The 24,533-nt window shown below is 42.1% G+C and overlaps 1 protein-coding gene across 4 annotated transcripts; it reads left to right on the top strand.

Annotated features, from left to right (window-relative positions):
- Positions 1-25: 25 nt before the first annotated feature.
- SERPINE2 (serpin family E member 2) lies at positions 26-23,713 on the top strand. Of its 4 annotated transcripts, none has more exons than XM_085587663.1 (10): positions 26-63; positions 13,437-13,711; positions 14,879-14,995; positions 16,134-16,361; positions 17,422-17,619; positions 20,058-20,256; positions 20,397-20,497; positions 21,510-21,596; positions 22,186-22,269; positions 23,046-23,713. In XM_085587663.1, the coding sequence occupies exons 2-10, from the start codon at positions 13,456-13,458 to the stop codon at positions 23,081-23,083; spliced, it is 1,308 nt and encodes a 435-aa protein (XP_085443789.1). In that variant the 5' UTR covers positions 26-63; positions 13,437-13,455; the 3' UTR covers positions 23,084-23,713. The 4 variants fall into 4 exon arrangements, with proteins under 4 accessions (XP_085443789.1, XP_085443788.1, XP_085443790.1 ...); XM_085587662.1 differs by having other exon boundaries at positions 14,876-14,995; XM_085587664.1 differs by lacking the exon at positions 14,879-14,995.
- Positions 23,714-24,533: the final 820 nt, after the last annotated feature.

The following is a 24,533-nucleotide window of genomic DNA, read 5'->3' as shown; positions in this document are numbered from 1 at the left end:
ATGCCGGGCGGCGCCGCCGCGCTCCGGCCGAGCGGCGCGGGGCAGCGGCGGAGCGCGGCGGAGGTGAGCGGGGCGCCGTGCGGGCTGCCCGGGCGCCGTGCGGGCTGCCCGGGCGCCGTGCGGGCTGCCCGGGCGCCGTGCGGGCTGCCCGGGCGCCGTGCGGGCTGCCCGGGCGCCGTGCGGGCTCCCCGGGCGCCGTTCGGGCTCCCCGGGCGCCGTGCGGGCTCCACGGGCGCCGTGCGGGTGGGGCGGGCAGAGGAGCGGGGGACCCGAAGTTGGGCTGCTGGCAGCCCGGAGGCCGCGGGGTCGCTGCGGCGGCTCCTCGGTCGCGCTCCCTCTTACCTGCTCGCACAAGTTTCCCAGCCCCGGGTGCGTGGGCGCTGTGCCGGGAGCGGGGCTTCTGGCGCGCCGAGTTTCTTCTGCGTGTCGGCTTTTCGCAAGCAGGGAGGGGTTTTTCCCCAAAAGAAGCGGGTTTTGAGGCTGGCAGCCCGCGGGTAGCAGCATCGGCAGCGCGGTGCGGAGACGCTTCGCTCCCGGGCGCGGGAGAGGCGGCACTTCCCGAGCGCCGGCTGCGCTGCGAGCGCTTGGGAACTGCAAGTTGCTCGCTCGCATTCGTGTCTCTTGCCTGCTGCGAGAGAGAGCTTGCTGCTGTTGTGCTAAATAAAACTAATAAATCATAATTCACTTAGTAACTGAAATGTTCTTGGCGTTTCGAATGACAGAGTAACGGGGGAGAAACATTTACGGCCGTTGCCCTCTGGGGAGGAAGGGCTGATATTCTGATACTGTAACTGGATTTAGATAGGGCTGGTGGCATCGCGCTGTGTGCTGAAGCGGAGAGCTGGTTAACCAAAACTCTGACCTCGGCTCACTTTGGAGTGCTATGGGAGCTACATCGCCTATCGCGTTCTGGGAAGATTTGGAAATGCAGGGTCCTTTGTCTCTTGGTGAAAATGCTGCTTGATATTTTGACTCAGTACTGCGCAATGTTGGAGGATCTTAACAGAAAAATACCTTTGGAGAAGCCATTGTAGTAACAAATAGGTGTTAAAATGTCAAATTTCCCATGAAACTAGCAAATACCTGTTTATGGATTAGAGGCCTTTGATTTATTTCTCTCCCCCTTTCTCATGCCTGCATATGATTCTGAACGTGGTTTGGCTTTTGTGGTTGTGATCACATTCTTGGGCAACTTCCTGAAAGAGAAGCCGGGTAGAATGACTTTTTTTTTCACTGCACTGAAAAATGACCTCTTTTTCCTTCACTTTCTCTGATGTGAGCATTTAGTAATGCCTTTTCCCCAGCTTGCCACAGAAATTCATTAGAAACCTGATTTCGTAGGGACTATTCACAAAATGTATGTAGGTGTAAGCAGCTGTACTGCTGTGTTGCTTCAGAGAAACTGCAGACATCCTTGAGGAAAGTGAAAAGCAGCTGCATGCCTGCGGAGTGCTCAGATGGGTCTTTGGAGTGTGAGGGGAAGACCAATGCAAATAAAAAGGCAGAATTATTAAGTAGATTAATTCAACTGCGCATAAGATGTACTAAGTTAGAGATTTAGCATTTTGTGGGGTGTGATTAAACTCACGAGAATAGCAGCTGTTTGGCACAGGAGCAAACTTTGAGTGATGAATGATAGCTTTTTACAATTACAGACAAGTTGTATGTCAGGCAACCTATAAGCTGATTGTGTCAAGCTCTTGAGATGCTGGAAGGCAGATTCTCTGGGCATTGCTGCTTTATGTGCTTCCCAGGTATGAGGATGGTGGAAGAACTCTGCTTTGATTGGTGATATGGCCATCACTATAGTCACACATACATATATATCTATATATAGCTCTTTGTATCTCATGTGGGAGGCAATAGAAACTCATGTCAGAACAAAAAAGAAAACAGAAACCCGCAGTGGATTTTGTCTCAAGGTGTATACAGAAGTGTTGGAGCTTCTGTTTGGTGTTGTCATTGACAACCAGGAGAATAGCATGTCTTAGTGGCATGTGGAGACTTTTAGCCTGGTGTCAAAATAATACAGGCAGTGTTCCCAACCTCGAGTTTCTTACCAGCATCTGTTAAGCAGAAAAATGTCAAGCGGGGAGCCCAGTAAGTTGCACCGAGTATTTTTAGAGTAAATTGAAGTGAATGTGTCTGTATAAATACTGAAAAGTTACCACCTTACTGCTAGGAATTGCAATGGAGGTGCATATAAATTGCATGTATCCACAGCAAGGGATCAGTTCAGAGGGAGCTCTGGGTAGAGATTTATGGTGGTGGGTGCAGCATCTACCTGGCTCATTTGGCTGGTTGTGGCTTTTGATTCTTGACAGGAACTACTGTGCTCATTCTTGAAAAAGCTGAGGCTTGATGGAAGGTTTTCTTGGAAGCTGGGGTTAGGGTTGTCTGGGCTGCTTGAATTGCTTAATCACAAGCATGCATGAAAGAGCATGCTTTTGTAATACTAATTATGGGGAAATTAATTCTAATCATCAAAACATTTCCAGTCAACTTGGTTTAACTGAATTCTGTGATTCTCTAGGGTCCAAGTTTTTATACATGAGAAGGCAGGGAAGAGATGGATAATCATCATTAATCTGTAAAGTGTTGCTAGATACAGTCACCTTTATGTGCCTCTGGGCATCTTCCCAGTCACCTGGGACATAGCTAACTAATCTTGTTTTACAGCAAAGTGCTGGCCTGTAAGAGCCATGTAATTCAGTGCACCTCTACTAGCCATAAACAACTTCTGAATAAATGTAGTGATATAAGGGACTGCCTCTTTTTTGGTTTTGAAGATCAGGTAGTGATAGCATGGAGTCGTCAATCACCTATGTATGAATTTAAAGATTTAGTGTAAATGTAAAGATTCAGCGTAAGTTAGGGAACTATGAAAATATAAGGTTATTATTATTATTAAGGTAGATAATCTTTGTGTAAAAACTAGAAAGCTGAATATGTGCAACCATGTATGGTTGCATACATAGTTCAGGTGTCTCCCCTGTGATGGTTAAAGTGGTGGGAGGAGAGCAAAAAGAGGTGGTTGCATTCTACAGCTGGAGCTACACAAACGTTTAGGCTGGCATGCTATGGGGAAAAAAAGCTCTCCTGTGTTCTGCTTGTTCCTGTCTCTTTAGGGATAGACTGTAATTCATACTTGACTTCTGTAAGCAGAGCTGAGGTCTCTGCTGAAGTGAGAGCTAGTAATGATGGACTGGAACAGTATGGGGCAATTTTAGTGGCAATGCTAGTATAAGCTGTACGTTCTTGAGCTGTTCATCATGGCCTTGAAATACACTTAAATGCTAACTGCAGTGCTTTCTAAATTCATTAGCACCTCTCTGTGAGCAGTGTGTGTGGAAAAACGTGTTTTGGCAGCTGCTGTCTTTTCTGTGGTCTGGTGTTCACCTGTAATGGCCAGAAAGATGTTTTTTCCCTTATTTTCATGCTGAGATCAGAAGATGCCTTATGCTGAGGTCCAATAATTATGCCACAAAGCAGTTTAAGTATGAAAGCATATTCATCTTACAGAATTATCTCCCTGTGGAGAAAATGTCAGTTTTGCTGACCATGCTCAGCCATGTGGTGCAAAGTGTGGACTTCAGGCAGTCTACTGTTGTCATCCTGGGCTTTGGAAACAGCAGCCTGAACTCTCTTCAGTATTGTGGCACCATGAAAGCAGCTGTGGAAGGGATCAAGACTGATGGCCTGTGAGTGCTGAGCTGGAGAAGCCTGTTCAAGGCTGTGTATATGTAGTGGCCTTGGCATGCAGGTAGGTTGGTTTGTGAGAGAGATGAGTTACCAGGAGACTGTAAGCTGCAGTAGTAAATCCCCCTGGAGTCTCCAGAAGCACTAATGAGAAATGCTGGTACATTCTGGCTCCCTCAATTTGGCTGATGTACAGGAGATATGAATTTATGTTCATCAGCTATGTAGCTTTGACCAAGCCTGTGGTTTTGCTTAAATGCTTTGTGTTATTTAACAGCTTGCTCTTTAAGCTTCTGTTCTCACAGAAGGGCATGTTGAGGTATTTAGTGTTTATCTCTCCTTCTGAGATAGTTCTGTCATCTGCTGTGAACTGTAAGCTTCTGCTTGCCTAAAGCTGAACAAGGTTTGAAATTTTTTGTTTGACTAGGAGAGGGACAGTTTCTCATTGGCTCTGACAGGTTACAAGTACAAAACCACGAGGAGAACTGAATATGACTAATTTTTCCTCTTCCATTCTGTTATCCTGTAACTTAACATCCCTAAGCAATCTAAGAAATGCCATGTAGAAGTTGGTGCGTTATCTGTTATCCATGTGTCTCCATCTTGCTATACACCCTCCTCTTCCAGAAAGAGTGTTCATGTGGCTTTCTCAGCAGTTCAACAAGCTGAGGCCTCCAGCTGCTCTGGCAGCTCTCTTGAAGAGGTTGCTTTCCCAGCTAATTGCCTACTTCCTCTGCAGAGGTTCGTCATCTGCATTACAGAAATAGTGATGGACTCCGTGGAGGCTCAGCCAGCACAGCTCACAACTCAGCCTACAAACTCTCAAGCTGAATTGAATCAGACAGTTTAATATACCAGGTCATGACCTGCTCTTGGAGAATTCTTGTGCATAGTTCATACTCAGTTGTCTCTTTTTTTACTATGGAAATTTAAGTCTTGCCTTCCCAGAAGCATGTAGTAAAGCCAGTGGGATCAGTCAGAAGTGAGGTCAGTTTAACAAAAAGTGTTTTCTTAAATACAGGTCTTTCAGTAGCTGGTAATTCTCTTATTAACTGGTTAATGTAAGTCTTCTTGCAGATGACTGAGGAGGTGTCTACCTGAGCATATGGATGAGGTTCCCAGCACAAGGCTTCATTCCTGCATCCTTACAGCACCTGGGACTTCTGATGCCCTTGTGGTTGGCTAGTTCTGCTTCTGGAGCTTTCTGGGGGGAAAAGATTAATATAAGTAAATGTCTGTGCTGTAAATAGAAATGTGAGTGTCCTTATCCTTTTTGGGTAACCTTCAAGCTAGGGCTGGAATAGCTGAGAAGAGGCCTGAAAACTAGTATCTCATGTTCCTGTGAGCTTAGGTCTCTTTCAGTGATGCTGTCCTGGATACAAAAAATCAATATACATTTTTCATCTTAAATTTTAATAGCGTGGCTACATTACACTTTAAGGATTCTATTTGTTATCTAGTTTTCCAGATAAGGTTTCTAAATTAGCTTGCAAATAGGATGTGGTTGATTGCTAATGTTGTACAGTGTGATTAATAAATAAATTAAAGGATAGTCACACATTACTCTGCAGATTTCCAACCACAAATGCAGTAAATGGTTAGAACAGCATTCCTCATCTCTCCAAGTAACTTGTCACTTGGTAACATTCCCTATGTACAAATGCTTAAGGTATCAGGTTTGGCTATCAATGAGCTTGTGTAAGTGCAAACTTTTATAAATGTCATTGTTATGAACAGATACTACTGGAGTTTCAATTAATTTTTATAGTGAAATGACTGTATGAACTTCTTAGAGTAACTGCCAACACTGTTAGTGCTGTAGTCTTTCCTCTTGAAGGATGAGGGATAAGTAAAAACTTAAAATAATGCAAATAATTCAATATTACTTGCATTATTTTAAGTGAGGTCCTCTTGGGAGACTGTCTCCCCATCTTCTGTTGCCAGTGGGGCATCTCTAAACCCAGTTGGTTTTAGTTAGATGTTGTGTGGCTGATAGATCCTGCCACCTCCCTTAGCTTCCTAGGAGTAATAACAATGAAAATAATGAAAAATAGTATGGCTCCATAGCCTAATTTTCAGTTAATGCTGTAAACCCTGACTGACCCATAGAGTGTGACGTGATGGGAATTGGGCTTTGTGGCATTGTCTGTTAGGAAATACAAGTACCTCTTTTGCAGAATAACATAAACCTAAAAATTGTAGAATCTGAAGGCAAACAGTCATCTCTCTTCTACTCTGCAGCAGTTCACCTGCCTTTTCAGAGCTCTGAAATATTAACTATTGGCTTGAGGACTTAATTCTGTACCTTTAGTTTTCCTTATTTCTTACACAATTTTTTATTTTTTTTTGTTTACAGTTCTTTAAGTCCAAGTGTTAGCGATATTGGTGTCTTAACCCTTCTGAAGAAGGATGTATCTTGAAAGGTCTTGGCACTCAGTCTTCTCCAAGCACAATTCCCAATGGCCATAGAGCCATCTCCACCAGGCATTTTCTACTCTCCCAGCCTGGTAGGTGCAAGAGGCAGGGTGTGTGTCACTGGCCAGCAGATTAAAATTTACTTGAGACAAGGAGAACCAGATTTGTTTCTGCTGCAGGAATGTAGTGGTCTGAGTCTTGCTAGATGACACAAAGATATCTGCACCAAGTGATAATGAATAAGGGTACTGGGTTTCCCTTTAATATTTTTTTAAGGAAGAAAAGATGGTAAAATCCTAAAGCAGAGGTGAGACTTAGGCTGAAGGTGGTGGTGAGGTACCTGATAAGACACCAGCCATTGTTAGTCCAACACTTTGTGGACTATTTACTTCATACATCTGTACTTACACAGCCTATTGCCAAATAATTAATACCCTGCACCTTATTAATGGGAGCTTGCAATGCTATAGGCTTGCCTTTGGCTCTGAATGAGCCTGTGGTTGCATACTGAGCATTGTTAATGCACAATAAATGTGGGAACTGTGGTTCCATGAGGCCTTTCTTGCACTAACATCTAAAAGTGGGAGCTTGAGTTCAGGCAAATGCTATGATTGTCAAACTCTTGTTTCCTCTACTGGGGCAGGTCCAGCCTCCCCACCTGCTGTGGAGAACTGCTGTGCTCCCTCTTTTGGGGAAACTGGTTCTGCAGCGTTAGGCTTGGTGAGCTGACTGCCCCATGCTTGCTTCTTCATTATGTTAAAATACCACAGTGCATAAAGAACTTCAGATCAACCAAACCACTTCTTTAATAAAGGGACACCAGTAAATTAAAAACACAATTCTCTTTAATCGTTCTGATACCATAAAACTTGGTACTAGATCTTGGAGAATTCTGTGGGAACTGCTTTATATACAGGAATAAATAACACCTGGAAATTTTAGCAGTTGTAGTTGAGCCTACAGTAACAAGAGAACATATAAAATTTGAGAATGGTGATAGAAATATGCACTATAGAATAGAATTGTGCATAATAGTCTAAAAGCCCTATCAACTGTATTTGTTTTGTGAAGCACAGCTAAATTTGGCTTTTAAAATCGTGTGTAAATGAGGGATGTAAGTAAAAGCAAATGATACATAAATGCCTATCTATGTTCTTCAAACTCTGAATAGTGCCTCTGTATTTGTTGTACAGTCACAACTCAGTGGTGAAGTAAAAAACTGCTCAGTTTTGCATGATGTGAAATTGATCTTTAACTGCTGTGAACCACCACCAAATTCTGTAGAAGGTAGATAAACACTGGTGAGAAAAATTAGTCTGGCTTGTGAACTGGAGACCCTGGTCATGAGGCTGTAGTCAGTTTGAGATGCAGCTTGTGTCCCTGCACTTCATGCTTGACAGAAACTACCAGAAAGCAGTGCTGGTCAGGACTCTTCATAAGGGAGCTCTAAACTCTGACTTCCTGCTCATGTGGGAGCTGTGCTTGGACAATGAGATGGTTCCTGTGTGGGACCAGCTGGTTCTACAAGTTAGTGCTCTGCAGGGAAATAAATTCCCACTTGGCAGGGGAGGCTGGTTGGACGTAGCTGAACAGGCTTTTCAGAATGCAAGAAAAACCTGAGAGAGATGGGAATAGCAGAGAAAGGATTAAGGTTGGGAGGGGAAGTCTTCAGAGCCAATACCATGCTTTTTGCATTCATATGCAATGCTGGCTGTTGTGCCTGAAGTCAGCCCAATGTCTTAAGATAGAAAATTATTAAAAAAAAAAATTCACTTCCAGCTTATCTCTGTGTACAAGTTATGTTTATATCTTGTTGACAGTAACTTACTCCTCTTCAGAACAATGTTAAGTACTGAGCTGTTTAAAACTTAACAATCATCCATTCTTGGAAATGCTCTGCATATACTAAACTTCCCAGATATTGAGTAATAATAGAAGGAGTTGTTAGATGAAACAGGAGAGCCAACATTCAGGACATAGCAGGAAATGTGGAAGATGAAATATTTCTCTGATCTGTTACATGGAAGAAGCCAGAACTTCAGCAGTCTAAACTGAGGTTCAGGATGAGTGGAGGATACTGAAGCTTTGGTGTGTAAGAGGCTTAGGCAGAAGGGGAGTCAGGAACACCTGTGAAGTGGGGGAAACCTACCAAGAGTCTGGAGTGTTTTACCATGCTGCTGAGCTGGCATCAGCTGAAAAACAAGACCCAGCACATGACCTTCCCACTGTAACCAGAGTGGTCTTCTTGCTTGGAAGAAACAATTGCTGTGTGTTCAGCCAGCTCCGTTAATGACTGTTAACAAGTTTGCTTGAGTATTTATTCAGTCCTTCTGAAGAGAGCTGGTTAAATGCCTGAAGTGAAGCTGCTTTCTTTCAGCTCATATGTCAGTTGAAATAAGACTTTAAATTAGCCCAGATGACAGTGGCATGGGAACATCAACATCTCAGCCTCAGAGAGGTCCCTGAACGTGTGTTCCAGACTGGCTTTCTCTGGGCACAGAGGCTGCCCAGTGCCTGCCATGTGGGCTCAGGGGATCTGAGGTTTTTGGGCTTAATAACAGTGAGGCCAGCAATGCTGTGAGATTGCTCTGCAGTTTTAGTCCCTTGAGCTGTGCTTGCTGCTGTTTGGTTACAGCTGTTCACAGAAGTGCAGTCTGGTGTCCAAACGTCCTTGTGCTCGATATATCTTTAAAGAAACTACAGAATCAACCTTGCAAGTGCAAAAAGGAGCCTTTTGGATTATACCTTATGGCTGTTGAAGTCAGGCTTCAAAATAAACATCTGGAGGTGTCTGACAGGGCACTCATTATAGATATCTAAAAATCTGTGTACAGTTGATTATTTCATCCTCAATCCACTGCAAAGTGTTCTTCAGCCTCACTGGGGAAGACCTTTTCTCCAACTTAGATTTTTATTAAATATGGGTATTTTTTCAGATCATATTTTTACCTCTGATCTTGAACCAAACTAATTTTTCTTCTTCCTCTTGGAAAGACTGCAGCAGCTTGGTTTGGCTCTCTGAAAATGAAGTCTTTCCTAAGCTAGTTTTTTGCTGTAGGAGGATCTTCATTGTTAGCAGTATTTTGTGCCTGGGGCTGAAGATGTAACTTTTCCCTGCTCCACCAAATGCTTTTTTAAACCTGGATTAAACAGTCTATATTAATATAACTTTGCTTTTGGAACAAGCATTCTGTAAATGCAGGCTGAAAGCATTATGTCCTCTTTGTTGATATAACTACTTCCATAATAATTTAATCCAAAAAATTTAAACTAGGTATTGTGGTGGTGATCTGAATAGTTGAGCCTAGCGAGAGTAGAGTGTCCTGCTCAGTACATCTGAGAGTTGGTGTTTGCAACAGTAGCATGAAGCTGAGCTCATCCCAATATTGGTGGCCTGAAGACTTTCCGTCATGAAACAACACAGAACCCTCATACATAGGCCATGCTGCTGTTCTCCTCCTCTGCCTTCCCCAGAGCTCTGTGCCTGACTGGAATAGTTGTCTAAAAATTCTGTAGTGGTTTAGGCTAGGCTCTGCAGTTAGTTATAACTGGTACCTCAGTGAGGTGTGCAGGACTTGGGGTGGTGCTGCTCTGTGAGGCAGGGGCAGTTGAGGTGTGCTTGCTGTGCAGATGGCATCTCTCATGTAATGTGTGACACTCATCTGTTCTGCTCAGAAATTAGGCTAGCATTAGGGTTAAGAACTGGATTTGCATAGCAAATTGCAATGTATGATAACACTGGCTATGTTTCTTCGAGTTAATGACAGTATTTCCTTTGTGTGTTGGGAAGACTAAATTGTGGATGTTGTCCTTCCTGTAATGCTCAGTCTAAGTGGGCAGCCTACCCTACAGAGGGACTTTTTTTTGATCCAGCATCTTTCAAAAGCCCAGTTTATGTAAATGAATTTGCCTATACACTTTCTTCCTTCTCAGTTTAACTTTGTAAAAAATAAAGGTCATAGGCAAAGAAATGCCTAGCCTGTATTTTTGTTTGGTTTTCTGAAGCATTAGATTCAGATTTAACTAACACTAAGTTTTTAGCTTCAGTGTTATGAAAGCTTGTTGAAAGCTTGTTGATGTTCTGTATAGCAGGTCAGCTGTTTTCCATCCTACACATCATACATCCTTTTGGATTTCTTCTCCCACCACTGTGCTTAAGCTGTTTCTTTCAGAATATGCAAATATACTTCTTGATACTGGACTGCATAGAAGTTGAATTTACTGAAATCCACGATGGAAACTTCAATAGCAGGGATGCCACTTCTCAAATATCCAATTATCTCCCCAGTTACCTGGTTAAATTACACAGTGGCCATAGCAGGGCCAGGCCAAGAAGCAGCTGCTCCATACTTGTGATGAAAAGTGCTCATAAGCACTGCACAACTGCATGCTCAGAGCACTGCACTACTTTATTTCACTTATTGAATAGATATCTGCTAGAGACTGCTCCAAAACAGAGACCAACCCATCTTAATTGTGTGTCAGAAGGGAGAGGTTAGGCAAATATGGAGAATTCTGGGGAAACTAGATGCAGGACGTAATCTGTTGAAACAGAAAAAAAACCAAAATTCTGCAACAGTGGCCTTGGGAGCAGAGTTGGGTTGTTTCAACAAGACTTCACATGTTATGGGGAAAATACAAGGCTGTCGCCTTGAGTCTGTCAGGGGCTGTCATCAGTGAAGTAGAAAACTTGGAGACTTGCAGTATATTCTGGGAAAGTCAAGAAGAGAAATGTCGGACTTCAATTAGGCTTCTGCAGATGAAGTACCTGAATGACAATGAAACATTGTTTTATTTGATTTCAAAGTGTTGCTCTTGTCTCTGCCCTCGTAGTATTCTTCTTGCCATATTAGGTGTCAAGGGTAGATTGCCCTCAAAATAGCCTAATTTCTTGTGGTTTGCTCTCAGGATTAGGTGGAGTTGACTTGGTCAAAAGCCTGGTTTTCAAATTGCAGCTCAAACTGTGCTCTGTGGTTGTTACCTGGTAGTGTCCCTGTCCATCACTACATGGGACAGGCTGTACTGCACCAACATGCACTGCTTCAAAGTGCATCTGGTAAGACTTTGTAATAGTTTTAGGGCCTTGAAGTTTCTCTTTGCCAAGATACTAGGTGGAGTTATAAGTCTGCTTAATATCAGGATTAAGAACTTGTTTAAACTACCCCTTGGGTTTCGAGATTTGGGAGAAGAGATGGCCACCAAACCACCAAAGAAACCCTAAAAGCTAGCCCTAAAAGTTGCTTTTCCTGGACTGCCTCCTGCAAGGCAGCAGTGCCATCAGTGTGGAGCTGCTGCCTGTGAGAGAAGGAATTCATGCCCTTAAGAACAAAATTAGTGGTTTCAGGTGGTTTGTGTTAGTATCAAAGAACACTGAAGAATGTTCCTTAACAATTTTAATTTTTTTTTAAAAGTGCAAGTTTACTTTCCCTGTCAAGCTGTTGGCTCTCCCCCATGACATTTTCTTGCTGTAGCTGGTGATGAGGGGTGCAAGACAAACCTAGGAGTGACTCATGCAACTTGCCTCAGGGGGTTGCAAACCCAGTGCAACGTGCTTGGGCTTTGTTCTGCTGGTCTCAGCTGCAGAAAGCACAGTCCAATCTAAAGTTTTGGACTAGGCTTGAGTAGTTGCAGTAGATGGCTGATATGAAGCTCCTTTGTAAGGAATTGTGCTTAAGTGACCTCAGAACTGCTTGGGGGATTAGTAGGTTTATGGAGAAAACTTAATTATTGGGTGAGTTGTTACCCTACTTTATAGGGGACAGACTTTTCACTTTTTCTTAGATAACTTAAATCAGTCTAGCAAGTTCCTCTGGAACATGCTGAAGTTGGGTTTAGGAGAGAAAGATGTCTAAACTCTTGCATTATTGTATTTTCAGCATTTGGTTTATTCTGCAACGACAAACTGCGACAAAGCCAACTTTGTCCCCTCAAATGGTGTAGAAGAAAGTGGAAATGCAGTATTTGTCGCTTTCAAGTGTTTTAGCACAGTTAAAGTACATGCTATTAAAAGATGATTAAACAAATTGTACAAACACCAGCTGGTTTTCTGGTAGTCGAGTGCTCCAGCATGGTTTGAACTCGCAGCGTAGGTAGGCTGGCAATGGCACAGCTCCTTGGGGAGTGTGGGAGGAGGCTGGGAATGACAAGGCTGTGCCTTGCTGGGCCCCAGCACCCTGGGGTGCTGCACCTAGAAGAGCAAGTGTGCCAGCTTGCTGCACAGGGGGCTCCAGGGCAGCAGAGACCTGGTTCTGCATTTGGTATGCAAATAATACTTTATTCAGTTGTGCACCTTCTGCAGCCTTTCTTCTGAAGTCAGTGAGGGAACAGGCTCTTGGCTGGCCTGGAAAGGGAAGTCAGGGATGTGAACTGTGTAAATGAAATGTCTTTAAAATGTTGTAAACAGGGAACATAATTTAAGGAAATTGGAGATTATTGCATATTTCTCAAAGTATTTCTTTGCCCTGACAAAAAAGGTTGAATGCAGTTTCATGAGGAGGAAATAGAGCACAGTAGTTGCAGTGCTCAGTGTTTGACATTTGGGCTTGGATGTCTATAATGAATTGATGATAGGTGCTGAACAAAATGTTGATGCTGCTTGTGCTTCAGTTCTTTGGAGCTCATAGGCAATAATACTGAGTTCTGTCAGGTGTTAGACCTGTAGATGAAGATATACCCATTTTGAATATTAATTTCATTCTGTATTCATTAGGTGCTCTATTTTCTTAAATGGGAAAGTACAGGTTGAAATCCAAGTTCAACATTTGCATTTTAAAATCTAGAATTTTCCTCTATGTTCTGTTATTGAGAATGCCAATTATGCAGCTAACTCTTATTGTTCTAGGCAGGTGTAAATTCCCCCAACAGAAGGTCTGTTTGCATATGTAGATATGCTTCTGTTCACTGCAGAAAATGATCTACGAGGTGTACTGTGCATCACATCCCAGTGGGTGAGGACCATACCACACTTCTCAGCACTCTTTCACCATAAAGGGCAGTCTAAACAGAATGGCAAGGCTCATTTAACTGGGACACAAAACTGAACTAGTGTTGTGAGAGGTAGTCTCCTAACTTGGTGGCTTTTGTCCTTTATGTAGGCACTGGTATCTAGCTATGTCATGATTATCAGTGCATCTGGAAACCCCTAGACCTAAAATCCTGGTAGTGGTAAGTAAAACACAGGTGTGAGTCCCATTGCCAGAGCTCAGTGAATGGTGTCTGGCATGTGTGCAAGACTTGCCTGCTCTTTAGGTAAATAAGAATTTACGTTAAAAATGCTGGACTTGTGAAAGTTGACTTAACTTTCCTCTCTTGTTTTCTTACAGATATCTCCAACCAGGAATCATGAACTGGCACTTTTCACTCCTCTTTGCTCTTGGGACTTTAATGTCTGTGTGTTCCCAGTTCAGTTTTTATCCTCTGGAGGAGCTTAGCTCTGATGTTGGAATCCAGGTCTTCAATCAAATAGTGAAAGCTAAGCCTCAGGACAATGTTGTTGTTTCTCCTCATGGGATTGCATCAGTCCTGGGAGTGTTGCAGCTGGGAGCTGATGGCAAGACAAAGAAGCAGCTGACAACTATGATGAGATACAGTGTGAATGGTCAGTGATCCTAAGGTGGTTTTGGGTGTGTTTTGTCAGACTCTTCATGATGTATGAGATGGCTATCAAAATGTGGTAGATTGCATCATGCACCAATTAACACTGTTTACAAAAGCACAAAATGGACATGCTTGAAGTTAATTGGCAATTTGATCATGGGTATGTACATATACCCAAACTGGCTTATAAGCAGCTTGGTTAATGACTTCGGAGCCCTGGCTAGAACTGCCTTTGTCCTTGCCAAATTGGAATTCCAGAACAGGGTGGATGGTGGTCCAGTGCAGGAAGGTGGCAGTACTCCATTTCAGGCTGTACTGAACAACCTTTAATGTGCCATTCCTTAGATAACAGGGCAAGAGGATATTTCTTGGCACCTCACTGAAAGCAGTGCAAACTAACCATACAATTGATACCTTCACTTTGCTCTGCAGTTTTGTTCATGTGTTACTGCTGTCAGAATCCCTGTATGTGTAGTTCTTGTAGTGCCCTCTTCTTGAAACAGCCATTTCTGCTTGCCTGTGCCTGACATTGCATGCATCTGTGTTCATATTCCTCTGCCAATGTCTGCCCCTCCAGAGGGAGTAGGCTGAAGATTCTTACTGCTTTTAATTTGCATGCTATTTTTGTGAGTGTTTGCCAGCAAGACTTAACATCTTAGTGCCAGCATTCTGCCTTACTTCCAAGAATAGAAAACCCTCCAGGAGGTAAGTGCACATTTAAATATTGAGCAGTATTGTCACATAACATGTTGTCATATAACATGTTGTCCTGTCTTCATTTGCTTTGCTGTTTTGGTCCTGGATTTGAAGTACAACAAAATTATTTGACATCTAAATGATACAGATTGAAATCACTTCATGGAATAATCAGCTTTAGGAACATTTGAATGCTTAAAATCTAAGTACTTGCAAAAATATTTCAACTGGTTTTATCTGGCCTTCAGACTTCCTAATCTTAACTGTGAGACACAGAGGTTCTCAAACACCTCAGAAGGTAGCCACTGCCTGGTTAGAGGCTTGTTATGGGATGCTACCTCTGTCCTTGCACAGGTTTCCCTTGCTCTTCTTTGTGACTACCTTAAAGTCCTTTAGCAACTGCTTCTTTGGAAAAGTATTAGTTGAAAAGTATTTAATTTGTCTTTAGCTGTCTTTTAATGCAATTTAGCAGCTGGAAGCAAAGAGGAGAGCCAGCATCATGAGACCAGCCAGCTCTCCCCGGATCACCAGCAAGTGCTCCGTGGACCACCAGTGGTCCACAGAATACAGTTTGAGAACCTCTGTTATGGTATGTTCTCCAAAAGAATTTGCCCATAATATTGGAGAGTGAACATGTAGAAGTTCATATCAGTGGTGCTGTTAAAGCATTTATGATACATGAAACAGCAAAGCCATCTGAGGCTTTTTCTTACATGCAGCTAAGAGTATAACTCTGAACTAATTGATTCCTTTCATATCTCTTCTTTGTCTGCATAGGAAAGTAGTCAGGAAATGTTTCTGCCTAAATTGTACTGGGAAACAGAGGGAACCCATTAAAACCAGCCACCCTAGGATGCTGTTTGCTACAGTGAAGGTGCCTGCCTGGCAGTAGCTTCCCTGTGCAGACAGGCACTCATTGATACACAGAACACAGCAGAACTGGGTGTGGTGAACATAGCAGTTCTTCTGTGCTGCCATATGCTTTCCCTCACACACAGTGAAGGAGCTAGCAAGCACTTTGTACAATCTGCTTTCAGGGCCTAAGGATCTTGACTAAGCACTACTACTTTTCCTTTTTTTAGGGGCAAGCTCATGTGTTAAAAAATTAACTCCTGCTTGTAGCTGATTTAGGCCAGGACTTAGTTTTTAAGGAAACTAAAACTCAACTTGGAAGTTTATTATAAAACTCTTGACAACATCCTTTATTCTCCAGTAAATGAAAAGGAAGTAAAGAAAACAATTTTTGCTTTACATTCTGAGGCTCAAGACCATTTGTTATGCAAATCAAATCCTGCAGAACTCTTGAGTGAGTAGGCTGACCCTTTGACTTTCCTTATCATTGTCACAGAACTTAAAATTGACCTGGCTTATGAGATATGAAATATTTTTTTGACCAGTTTCTTTGGGAAGAGCATGATCTATAGCTCTACACTAATATTTGAACCTCAGTGTAATCCCAAGCACTGTCTGTAACATTCTGAGCAGACAGCTTGAAGTGTAGCAGGCATCATAGTGGAGGTTCATATTTTTGCTGGGAATCAGTAGTGTTATGCAGATGAGACATCAGAAATGGGTGTTTAGGAAGTCCTTTCAAAATGCTTGCTTTGGTCTTCCTTTTCTAGTCCAGCACTTAATGTCTGACTTTTCATGTCATTAATAGTTGCATATAAATTAACTGCTGGTTTATTATGTTATTCTAAATTAAACTTGCTGTTTTTTCCAACTAGGAGTTGGTAAAGCCTTAAAGAAGATAAACAGGCTGATAGTCTCAAAAAAGAATAAAGACATTGTAACAATTGCTAATGCAGTGTTCGCAAAGAGTGGCTTTAAAATGGAAGTGCCTTTTGTTACAAGGAACAAAGAGGTGTTTCAGTGCAGTGTCAAGAGTTTGGACTTTGAGGACCCAAATGCAGCATGTGATTCCATCAACCAATGGGTGAAAAATGAAACAAGAGGTGAGTATTGGTTAGTGCCTTTGTGCATGGCAGGGCGTTGTCTGAGACATCCAATTTAGATGGAAATATTGGAGAAAGATACAGGGAGGAAGGTAGAGAAGGCTCTGTTCTACAGCTCAAAACTGTCTTTTAGCTGGCATTAGTGTGATGCTTTAAAGCTGGTGACTTAGGAAGCAGTCTGGTTGCCCCAGCAGATGTGCCTGTGTGGTGGCATAGAGGGATGTGTTAGGGGTGTGTGTCCATCTGCCCATGCAATCAGAGCAGCTTTTATTCTTCTTTGCATTCATGTAACTGGGGAGAAATCCAAACAGTTGTCTTGGGTCCATACTTTCTCAAACATAGATGCTATCAGGCAACTCAGATGTTTTAGTCAGTAAATCAGACTTATGGGATGCTGTAGGGCAGTTCAGCTTTCACTCTGACTGCCCTAAACTGTCCTAAGATATGACCCTGTTCTTAGGACTTGCATTTAGTGGAGGATTCTTTACCAACCCTGCCTTGATAGGTTGCTCTTGAAGCCTCTTGAACCAACTGTAAAGCTTACATATGGTAAAGCCAGAGGTCACATTTTGCAGCACGTTCCCAGTCTAGGGGAACTATGTGTTTGGTAGGTTTTGGAGCTAAAACAAGTCCCTCCTGGATGTGAGGAGTATGTTAATGATGTTAGATGTGGTATTTGTGAAATGAGGCTGTCAAATTCTTTCTCGACCACATCACCAGTTTTGCATAGCAATGTTGCAAGCAGTGTGTGAATGGGGAGGTGTTTCAGCTGAAAGTATTCCATGTAGTCTTAATTTCCTTACATGCTGCAAAGGGTAGAGCCTTGTTAGTTGTTAAAACATCAGGCTATCAGCAAGATAGGTTTATTTCTAGTAATCCAAAAAGTTTACTTTTTAACAAAGAATACCATTGACTTTATGAATTTTAAATATATTGTCCCATGAGGAGCTGGCACACTCACAGGTCAAGGGGTCTAAAGTAATATGTGTGTCAGGTTCTTTAAAAATAGTTGGCCAGTGTTATGACAGCAAATACTCAAGAATTCCTTTATTTCTTCTAGGTATGATTGATCAGGTTGTAGCTCCAGATGATATTGAAGGCAGTTTGACCAGGCTGGTTTTAGTGAATGCTGTGTATTTCAAGGGCTTATGGAAATCACGATTTCGACCTGAAAATACCAAGAAGCGCCCATTTTATGGAGCTGATGGGAAGACCTACCAAGTTCCTATGCTGTCCCAGTTGTCCATCTTCCGCTGTGGTAAGCTCAGTGACTCCACTACCACCAACAAAGGTGTAGAATTTCCTCTTTCCAGGAGCTTGCTGTGCATGTGGTGTTTAATGGTGTTGCTTCTTGTGCTGATAGAGATGGGTTGTGTTACAGAAGTGTCTGCTGCTGCTGAGGCATGGACACGGTACTTAACGGTGCTTAAGAGTTGCCTTAAGGCTGGATACTCTGTTGAGTATTGCCTTATCATTTGCCTTCAAAAGGGAGAGTCTGGAATACCCAAATTGAGAAATTTGCATGTTAGTTAAGCTTTGCTGTAAGAAAGAAACGTACATGTTCATAAGGGCTGAGACTAAAGGAAAGCTGCCAATAGGCAGAATGGTAGAGGGTTACCTGGTGGTGAGCTGTATATGAGAGAAGGATTGGAGTTTCAGTTTGTTTTACTGCAGATAGGGAGATGGTACTTGCACAGTCTCCAGTCCTATGGGAACCGCAGGAGCTGGGTTAGAATGTTGGCTGCATCTCCTGAGGTGTGAAACTGCTCTTCAGATTGAGTCACAAGTGCAAAGAAGTTCAGCAGGTTCTGCCAGACTTCCATCAGAGACTCTCAGAGCTGACACCAGCAGCTTGATGTGACTGACAGTGTACTTCAGAGCTCCAGTTTGCAGCCTTTTGGGGATTTTAGTGGTCAAAGTAAGATGGATGCTCTGATTAAAAACTTGTGTTGCATCCTTCTAAGAAGTGCTGCCTGGAACTTACTTCTATGTGTGCTAAATACACTCTGAGAAATAGGCCTGACAATACAGCTTGCTATAATCTAAAAGTAAGACACGCTGTGCTTTTAAATGCCTGCTTGTACTGTCAGTAATGCTCAACTAATATTAGTAGATTTTATGTTAAAGTAACCAGCTGTGACTCTGTCCCAAACCCGTATATTAGAGCAGATGTAATGTAATACTTTAACTGCTGAAAGTGGGAGTATATACCGCAGTATATACTAATTTTGGAGTTCCAAATGAGTTCATAACTTAAGGTGAGGTCTAGCAAGACTATTATCTTGAAGGCTTTTGACTTCTGGTGCTGGTTATAATATCCCTTATGTTGGCCTATGCTTAAGGTTAAAAAGGAGCAAAAGAAATACTGCTGAGTTACTAATTTCCTGAGGACTCAAATGAGGTTTTTTTTATCTCTGGATTTCCTGACACAGGGCTTCTATTTTAACCATGCTTGCAATGGGATCTTTACAAGTTTAAATACCTTTAAGTATCTTCAGTCCCATCAGCTGACTGAAGCTGATCTCCCCTCCTGTTCAGTTTGCCTCAGTAATGATAGCAGCATGTAGCAAGTGAGGAAAGCAGCACTTACCTGTTGGACAGTTTGCCTTGTGTGACTGTCCTGGAGCTGAATTCTGCAAGCAGTGTTAGTTCTGTAGGATCCAGCCTGAGAACCACTGCCATAATAAAAGGAATAGTGAAACTGCCAACTTGGAACACGATTCTTGCAAAACAGAGGTGCAAAACTGCCAGTTTTGTAGCAATATGAGTTTAGAGCAGCTTTCACGGTGCTGGCAACAAGATTAAATTTGTAATGAAGCTGTTGATTTTCAGCTTGGACTGTCAAGTACAGATTTAGATGAAGAAAGGGGAATGACAATAAGAGATTGTTGCTATCCTAGAACCTTGCCTGAAATACTGTCTGTAGTCAAACTGACAAATTTTAACTTGAAACTACTATAAATAGCATTTGCTTCCCAGCCACATGCCAGAAATCCCACAGTAAGCAATGGGAGCTGGGAGGAGGAGAGGTTTGCTCAAAGACAGTCTTGCTGTAACTTGGATGTGTTGCTATCTCCCATCTCATCTAATTGGCCTCTTGCACTGCCTCAAAGTGGCTACTTTCCACTATCTTGAAAGACTTCAGATTGCTTCCTAATCAGATCCTTATTAAGCAAGAGAATTAAGCAAAGGCAACAGACTACTTCAGACAGGAACCAGGAGGTCTTATAATAACTCTTGGAGGAACAAGCTTGTCTGCAAAATCTCTTCAGTTTGGAACGATAGTCTGCTGCTATTCCTTGCTTTATTTTTATTCTCAGTTCACAGCTGGTTCTGGTACAGCTGAGGTCTGGAGCAGAAATCCAGTTAATTCACAGACCTGGTCACTTCTAGTATAGCTGGCTTGCTGCTCTGGGCTGGTGAGATTTGTCTGGGAAGCAGCATGTATGTTAAATGAATATATGCTCCATGGTGTCACCCTGTCTGTGTTTTATGTCATACTAGCATCCATACAGAGCACATGCCTTTTGAAGGGTTGCCCAGCAGGAAGTCTGGGACTTAACAGTTGGTTTTGAGATGTGGGCAAAGCTTTCCTGATGGACTATTCTAGCAGTGGTTGTGTTAAGGTAGAGATTTAAGACTATAATGGCTATGGCTCACTAGTTTGTTTGGGTTTGTTTGTTTCTATAATTTTAGGCACTACAAGTACCCCAAATGAGCTGTGGTACAACATCATTGAGCTGCCATACCACGGGGAAATGATCAGCATGTTGATTGCACTGCCCACCGAAAACACAACACCGCTCTCTGCTATCATCCCTCACATCAGCACGAAAACAATAGGAAGCTGGATGACAACCATGGTAGCAAAAAGAGTGCAGGTTATTTTACCTAAGTAAGTACTTATACAATCCATTCCTTCTCCAGGGAGTGTTTGGGGGGTTATTTATATGTATCTCATCTGATACGGGAGAAGGAATACCTTGGATGACTTTCCTGCATGATACTGATGCATTCTCTTTTTGTTCCAACCAGATTTACAGCAGAAGCAGAAACAGACTTAAAGGAACCTCTGCAAGCACTTGGTATTACAGATATGTTTGACCAGTCAAAGGCAAACTTTGCAAAAATAACAAGTAAGGGTTTTTTTGTTTTAATTCATGGTGGCCCTTCATAGTTTCTAGCTCTGAATGAAGTGCTTGTTTTACCAATACAGTTGTCTGCTTTCTCTTGGCTAAGTGTTGCCATGACATTGGAGCTGGTTTTATGTTGTAGCCAGCCAGGCATGACTGCTTGCTTCTGTTCAACATTGCAGTGGCTTTTTTCCTCCCTCATCTTACATTACAGCAGTAAATCATGCCGGTCAGCTTAAGATTTGATATTGCAACCTGAGGGTCTTAAGCATTGTCTGAAATCTTTGGCAGAACTTAATGCCATACCTTAGTCTGTAGCAAATACTGCTATGTATTTAAAAAAACTACAGTGTGTAACCTTCCCTGAAGTATGTGTTTAGTGACTTTTCCTTGAGCTGTAAGAAATAATGTATGAAAAACATTCACACTCTAAGAGACTGAACTCAGAGCTGTAAATATTAGTATCTTAAAATGGAGTGTAAACACTTTTGAACTCATGGCTCTAAAATATCATCTTATTCTCTTCACTGCTTTCATTAAAATCCTGATTAGCTTCTATAGAAATGTCGAACAAAAAAACTTACCTTGTGCTGGCTTAATTTGAAAACAAACGCCTGTGTTTCTCTGAAAGCAAGGTATGTTGCTAAGCACTTTTTTTTCCCCTGACATTGAGACACATGGGAGAATAACTTAAATTCAGATAGCAAATTTTTTCAGGTTTTTTTAGTTAAAACTAAAAATGCATGTGAGCACTTGTAACTTAAACCATCAATAAGAAAACTTTAAAAATGGGGAGGAAGGAGGAGTAAGATAGGTTATTCCCTATTTTTGTAATTACTCACTTAGTGACTGTATTCAGAGGTATTGTTCTGTACTGCAGCTTTGGGATTCCAGCAGGATTGTAGCAGCTTTTAGTATTCTGAGCCCATGCTGACAGAGCTGCTTAGCTACACAGTACTTCAGGACTCTTCTTAGTGAGTTTTACTGAAGGTGCTATTCTCCTTGGGTCTTTCAGGAACAGAAGGTCTTCACGTATCTAATGTTCTGCAAAAGACAAAAATTGAAGTTAGTGAAGATGGAACCAAAGCTTCTGCAGCAACAAGTAAGCAATTATACTGATAACTGTCAGACTTGGGAAAACTCAATTGGAAGGCTGTGGCACTAGGCAGAGATAGCCCACTTGGAGATCACTGCAGCAGTGTGCTCGGACCTCAGATCAGTTGATGGGCTTTATGTAATTTCTCAGTGGGTTTTTGTAATTTCTCAGTCAAATCTCAACTTACCAGTGTTGATCACTGTAAAAAATATTAATAGGCTGACTTCTAGAGAAGTGTCTTCTCATAACTTAGACTTTATATTAGGCCTCTAATAGCACATTCTGGCTATCCAGGTTACAAAGAGGAGTAAGCTACTACAGCCTTTGGGTGACAACCCAAGACTTTCAGTTCTGTGTGGGTCTTGTCTTTTTAAATGCTTCCTGTAAGAATATCATGTGACCTGTGTGGCTTTAAATGTCCTTGTTAGTAGGTTTTAGGCATTTGTCTGCATCTATTCAAGCCTATATATATATACACACACACATATATATATCTACAAGGAAGCTTTACTTTGTTAGTGTATATAATGCATTATGGTATTATGGTGCTGGATTTGTCTCACTCTTTTTTTTTTTTTTTTTTTTTTTTTGCAAGCTGCAATTTTAATAGCCAGGTCATCCCCTCCTTGGTTCATAGTAGACAGACCATTTGTATTTTTCATCCGGCACAATCCTACAGGTAAGCAGCATCTGTAAGTCCTTCTTGGCTTAGAAGTTGAGTATCAGCTATGTAATAGTGACAAAAGAAGTCTGGAGCTACTGAATAACTATTATAAAATGCACTTGTAGGAATTTTTTCTTTGCCTTTAATTTTATATTATTTTATTGGGAATGCAACTTGGAACAAGGAAAAAATACATTTTGACTGTCAAGGGAACAGAAACAAGTGTGGCAGGTTTGTGAGTATAAAAGAAGAGTCTTTAACAGTAGTAGTTCCCCGAGTACAGAGAAAACAGCTCTGTACTGGTAGTGAATTGGTGAACAGGACTCAGCTTTCTGGACAGTCGGATAGTGAGGGCCAGGGCAGAATAGGGGGTTGGGATCTAGATGCTGCTTCAGCCTGCCCTGAACAAAAGTGAGTGTTCCAATATAATGCTCATGGCTTCTTTGCAGTGTGGGCTGACTCTCCTAGAGCAGAATTGCCCTTCTTGCAGTGACCTGCGTGATCAATGTCAGTTAGTGGGGAGCGAGGTGCTGCTGCCAGCACTGGGAGAAGAGCAGGCTGGCAGCAGGCCCCATCCCCAGTCTCACAGAGCATCAACAGGGCTGTGTGTCTCCAGAAATAGGAGCTGGCCCCCTATCCAAACATGTACTTCCCTGGGCTCACAGACCTGTGGGAGGCTGGACAAGACTGACAAGGTGGCTTGGCTGTGCTCTGTGGACTTAATGCTTTCATGGAAAAGTTGAACTCTATTTACAGATGATGGTAATCCTTGTTTTTGTTTCATCCCTCAGGTACAATCTTGTTTATGGGACAAATAAACAAACCTTGAATGTGGAAAAGACTTTCTTCAAGAAGTAAACAGGCACACCCCTGTTCTGTTAAATATTTTGTACACTACTCTTTGACTTCACTCAAGAACTAGTTTTAACCACTGACTAGGTTTTGAAACAGGAGTCAACATAGTTCTGGCTTTGTGGGGAAAATACAGATTGAAAACTACAGTATCTCTTCAAAATGTCTAAAAGATTCTCTAAACTACTGAATGGTTACCTATGCTAGCAGCTTCTGAGCTTTTTCTGTATCTACTAAGAATTTTATGTATGGCATTTTGTGAGAGGATTTTAACAAAGAATGATAAGTGTTTCTATTAATGTTGGTTTCTTCTTGTGTGTGGAAAAGGTCTAATTTTGTAGATACCACCTATCAAGATTACTTTTGGTTCTTGAGTATCTTGGTACCTGGATATTCTTGGTAGAAATAGAATAAAAGTTCTAGCAGTTTTTATATAGTGCATGTATCACTGAGAGTTTTAAAACTAATGTGGTGTTCAATACACATCGCATTGTCCTGTCTCATTGTAATGTAAACTTGTCATTGCTAGTATACACTTTCTATTGGATTTAAATTTTATATTTGTTTTTGTACAAAGGAAAAAATAAAACTGCATTATGAACAGTCAGAGTTGTGGATCCTGGATGTGCTGATGGATATTGGGGTCCAGAAACCTGTGTAATTGAGATTTAAGAAGAAAGGAGGGAGATGTTTTGTGAGACCTTTCTGTTGTGTGTAGGCGGGGTGTTGGTTGTTTTTTGTTGTTTGTGTTGGTTAGGTTTTGTTTGTTTGGACTTTGCTTGTTTGTTTTAGTTCCTTTTTCTGATGACCTTTTCTGAAATCATTCTGCTGTGGATGAATTATCCACAGGTTTGGTATCTGAAGAGAACTCTGTTTTGCTATGCCTACGTTATTGCTGAAAACTGCCCTATGAGGACATCTCAGTGTATCTTTGGGGCTTTTCCTCCTGTTCCCTGTGGTGCAGTTTATATGGACATGGGCCTCTCTTCATGCCCCTTGCAGGACTCTCCTGAGTGCAAAACTCTTTCCAAAAGATAAGCAGTAAATCCCTTCGGCTTGTCACAGATGGTTCTTTGTTGTACTGCTTCTGTGGCAACTGAGGGATTTGGGTGGGTGAGGTCAATCTTTGGCATCTCTGCAGGGCACACTCAGGCTGCTGGTCTCAGGGGAGAAATTCCTGCAGACTCAGCCCTGGTTGAAAGTAGGTGCCTGTAGCATGTGTCCATAAAGTGGAGTGTTGAGCCTCTTGGTCAGGTAAGAAAACAAGATGAAGAGAAAATGCTTCCAGCTGAAAATACCTGAATGTGTTGTGTATGGTCAGTCCTAAACCAGTCCAAACTCCAGGCTGAGAGCTCATAATATGCTGCCAGATATTGAGCCAATCTGCTAGCCTCTCTTTTTCTTTTTGAGTTAAACACTGCACTCAT

This window comes from Lonchura striata, chromosome 9, assembly GCF_050655825.1.
Source record: "Lonchura striata isolate lonStrDom1 chromosome 9, ASM5065582v1, whole genome shotgun sequence".
Lineage (NCBI taxonomy): Eukaryota > Metazoa > Chordata > Aves > Passeriformes > Estrildidae > Lonchura > Lonchura striata.
This window is presented reverse-complemented; position numbering and strand designations above follow the sequence as displayed.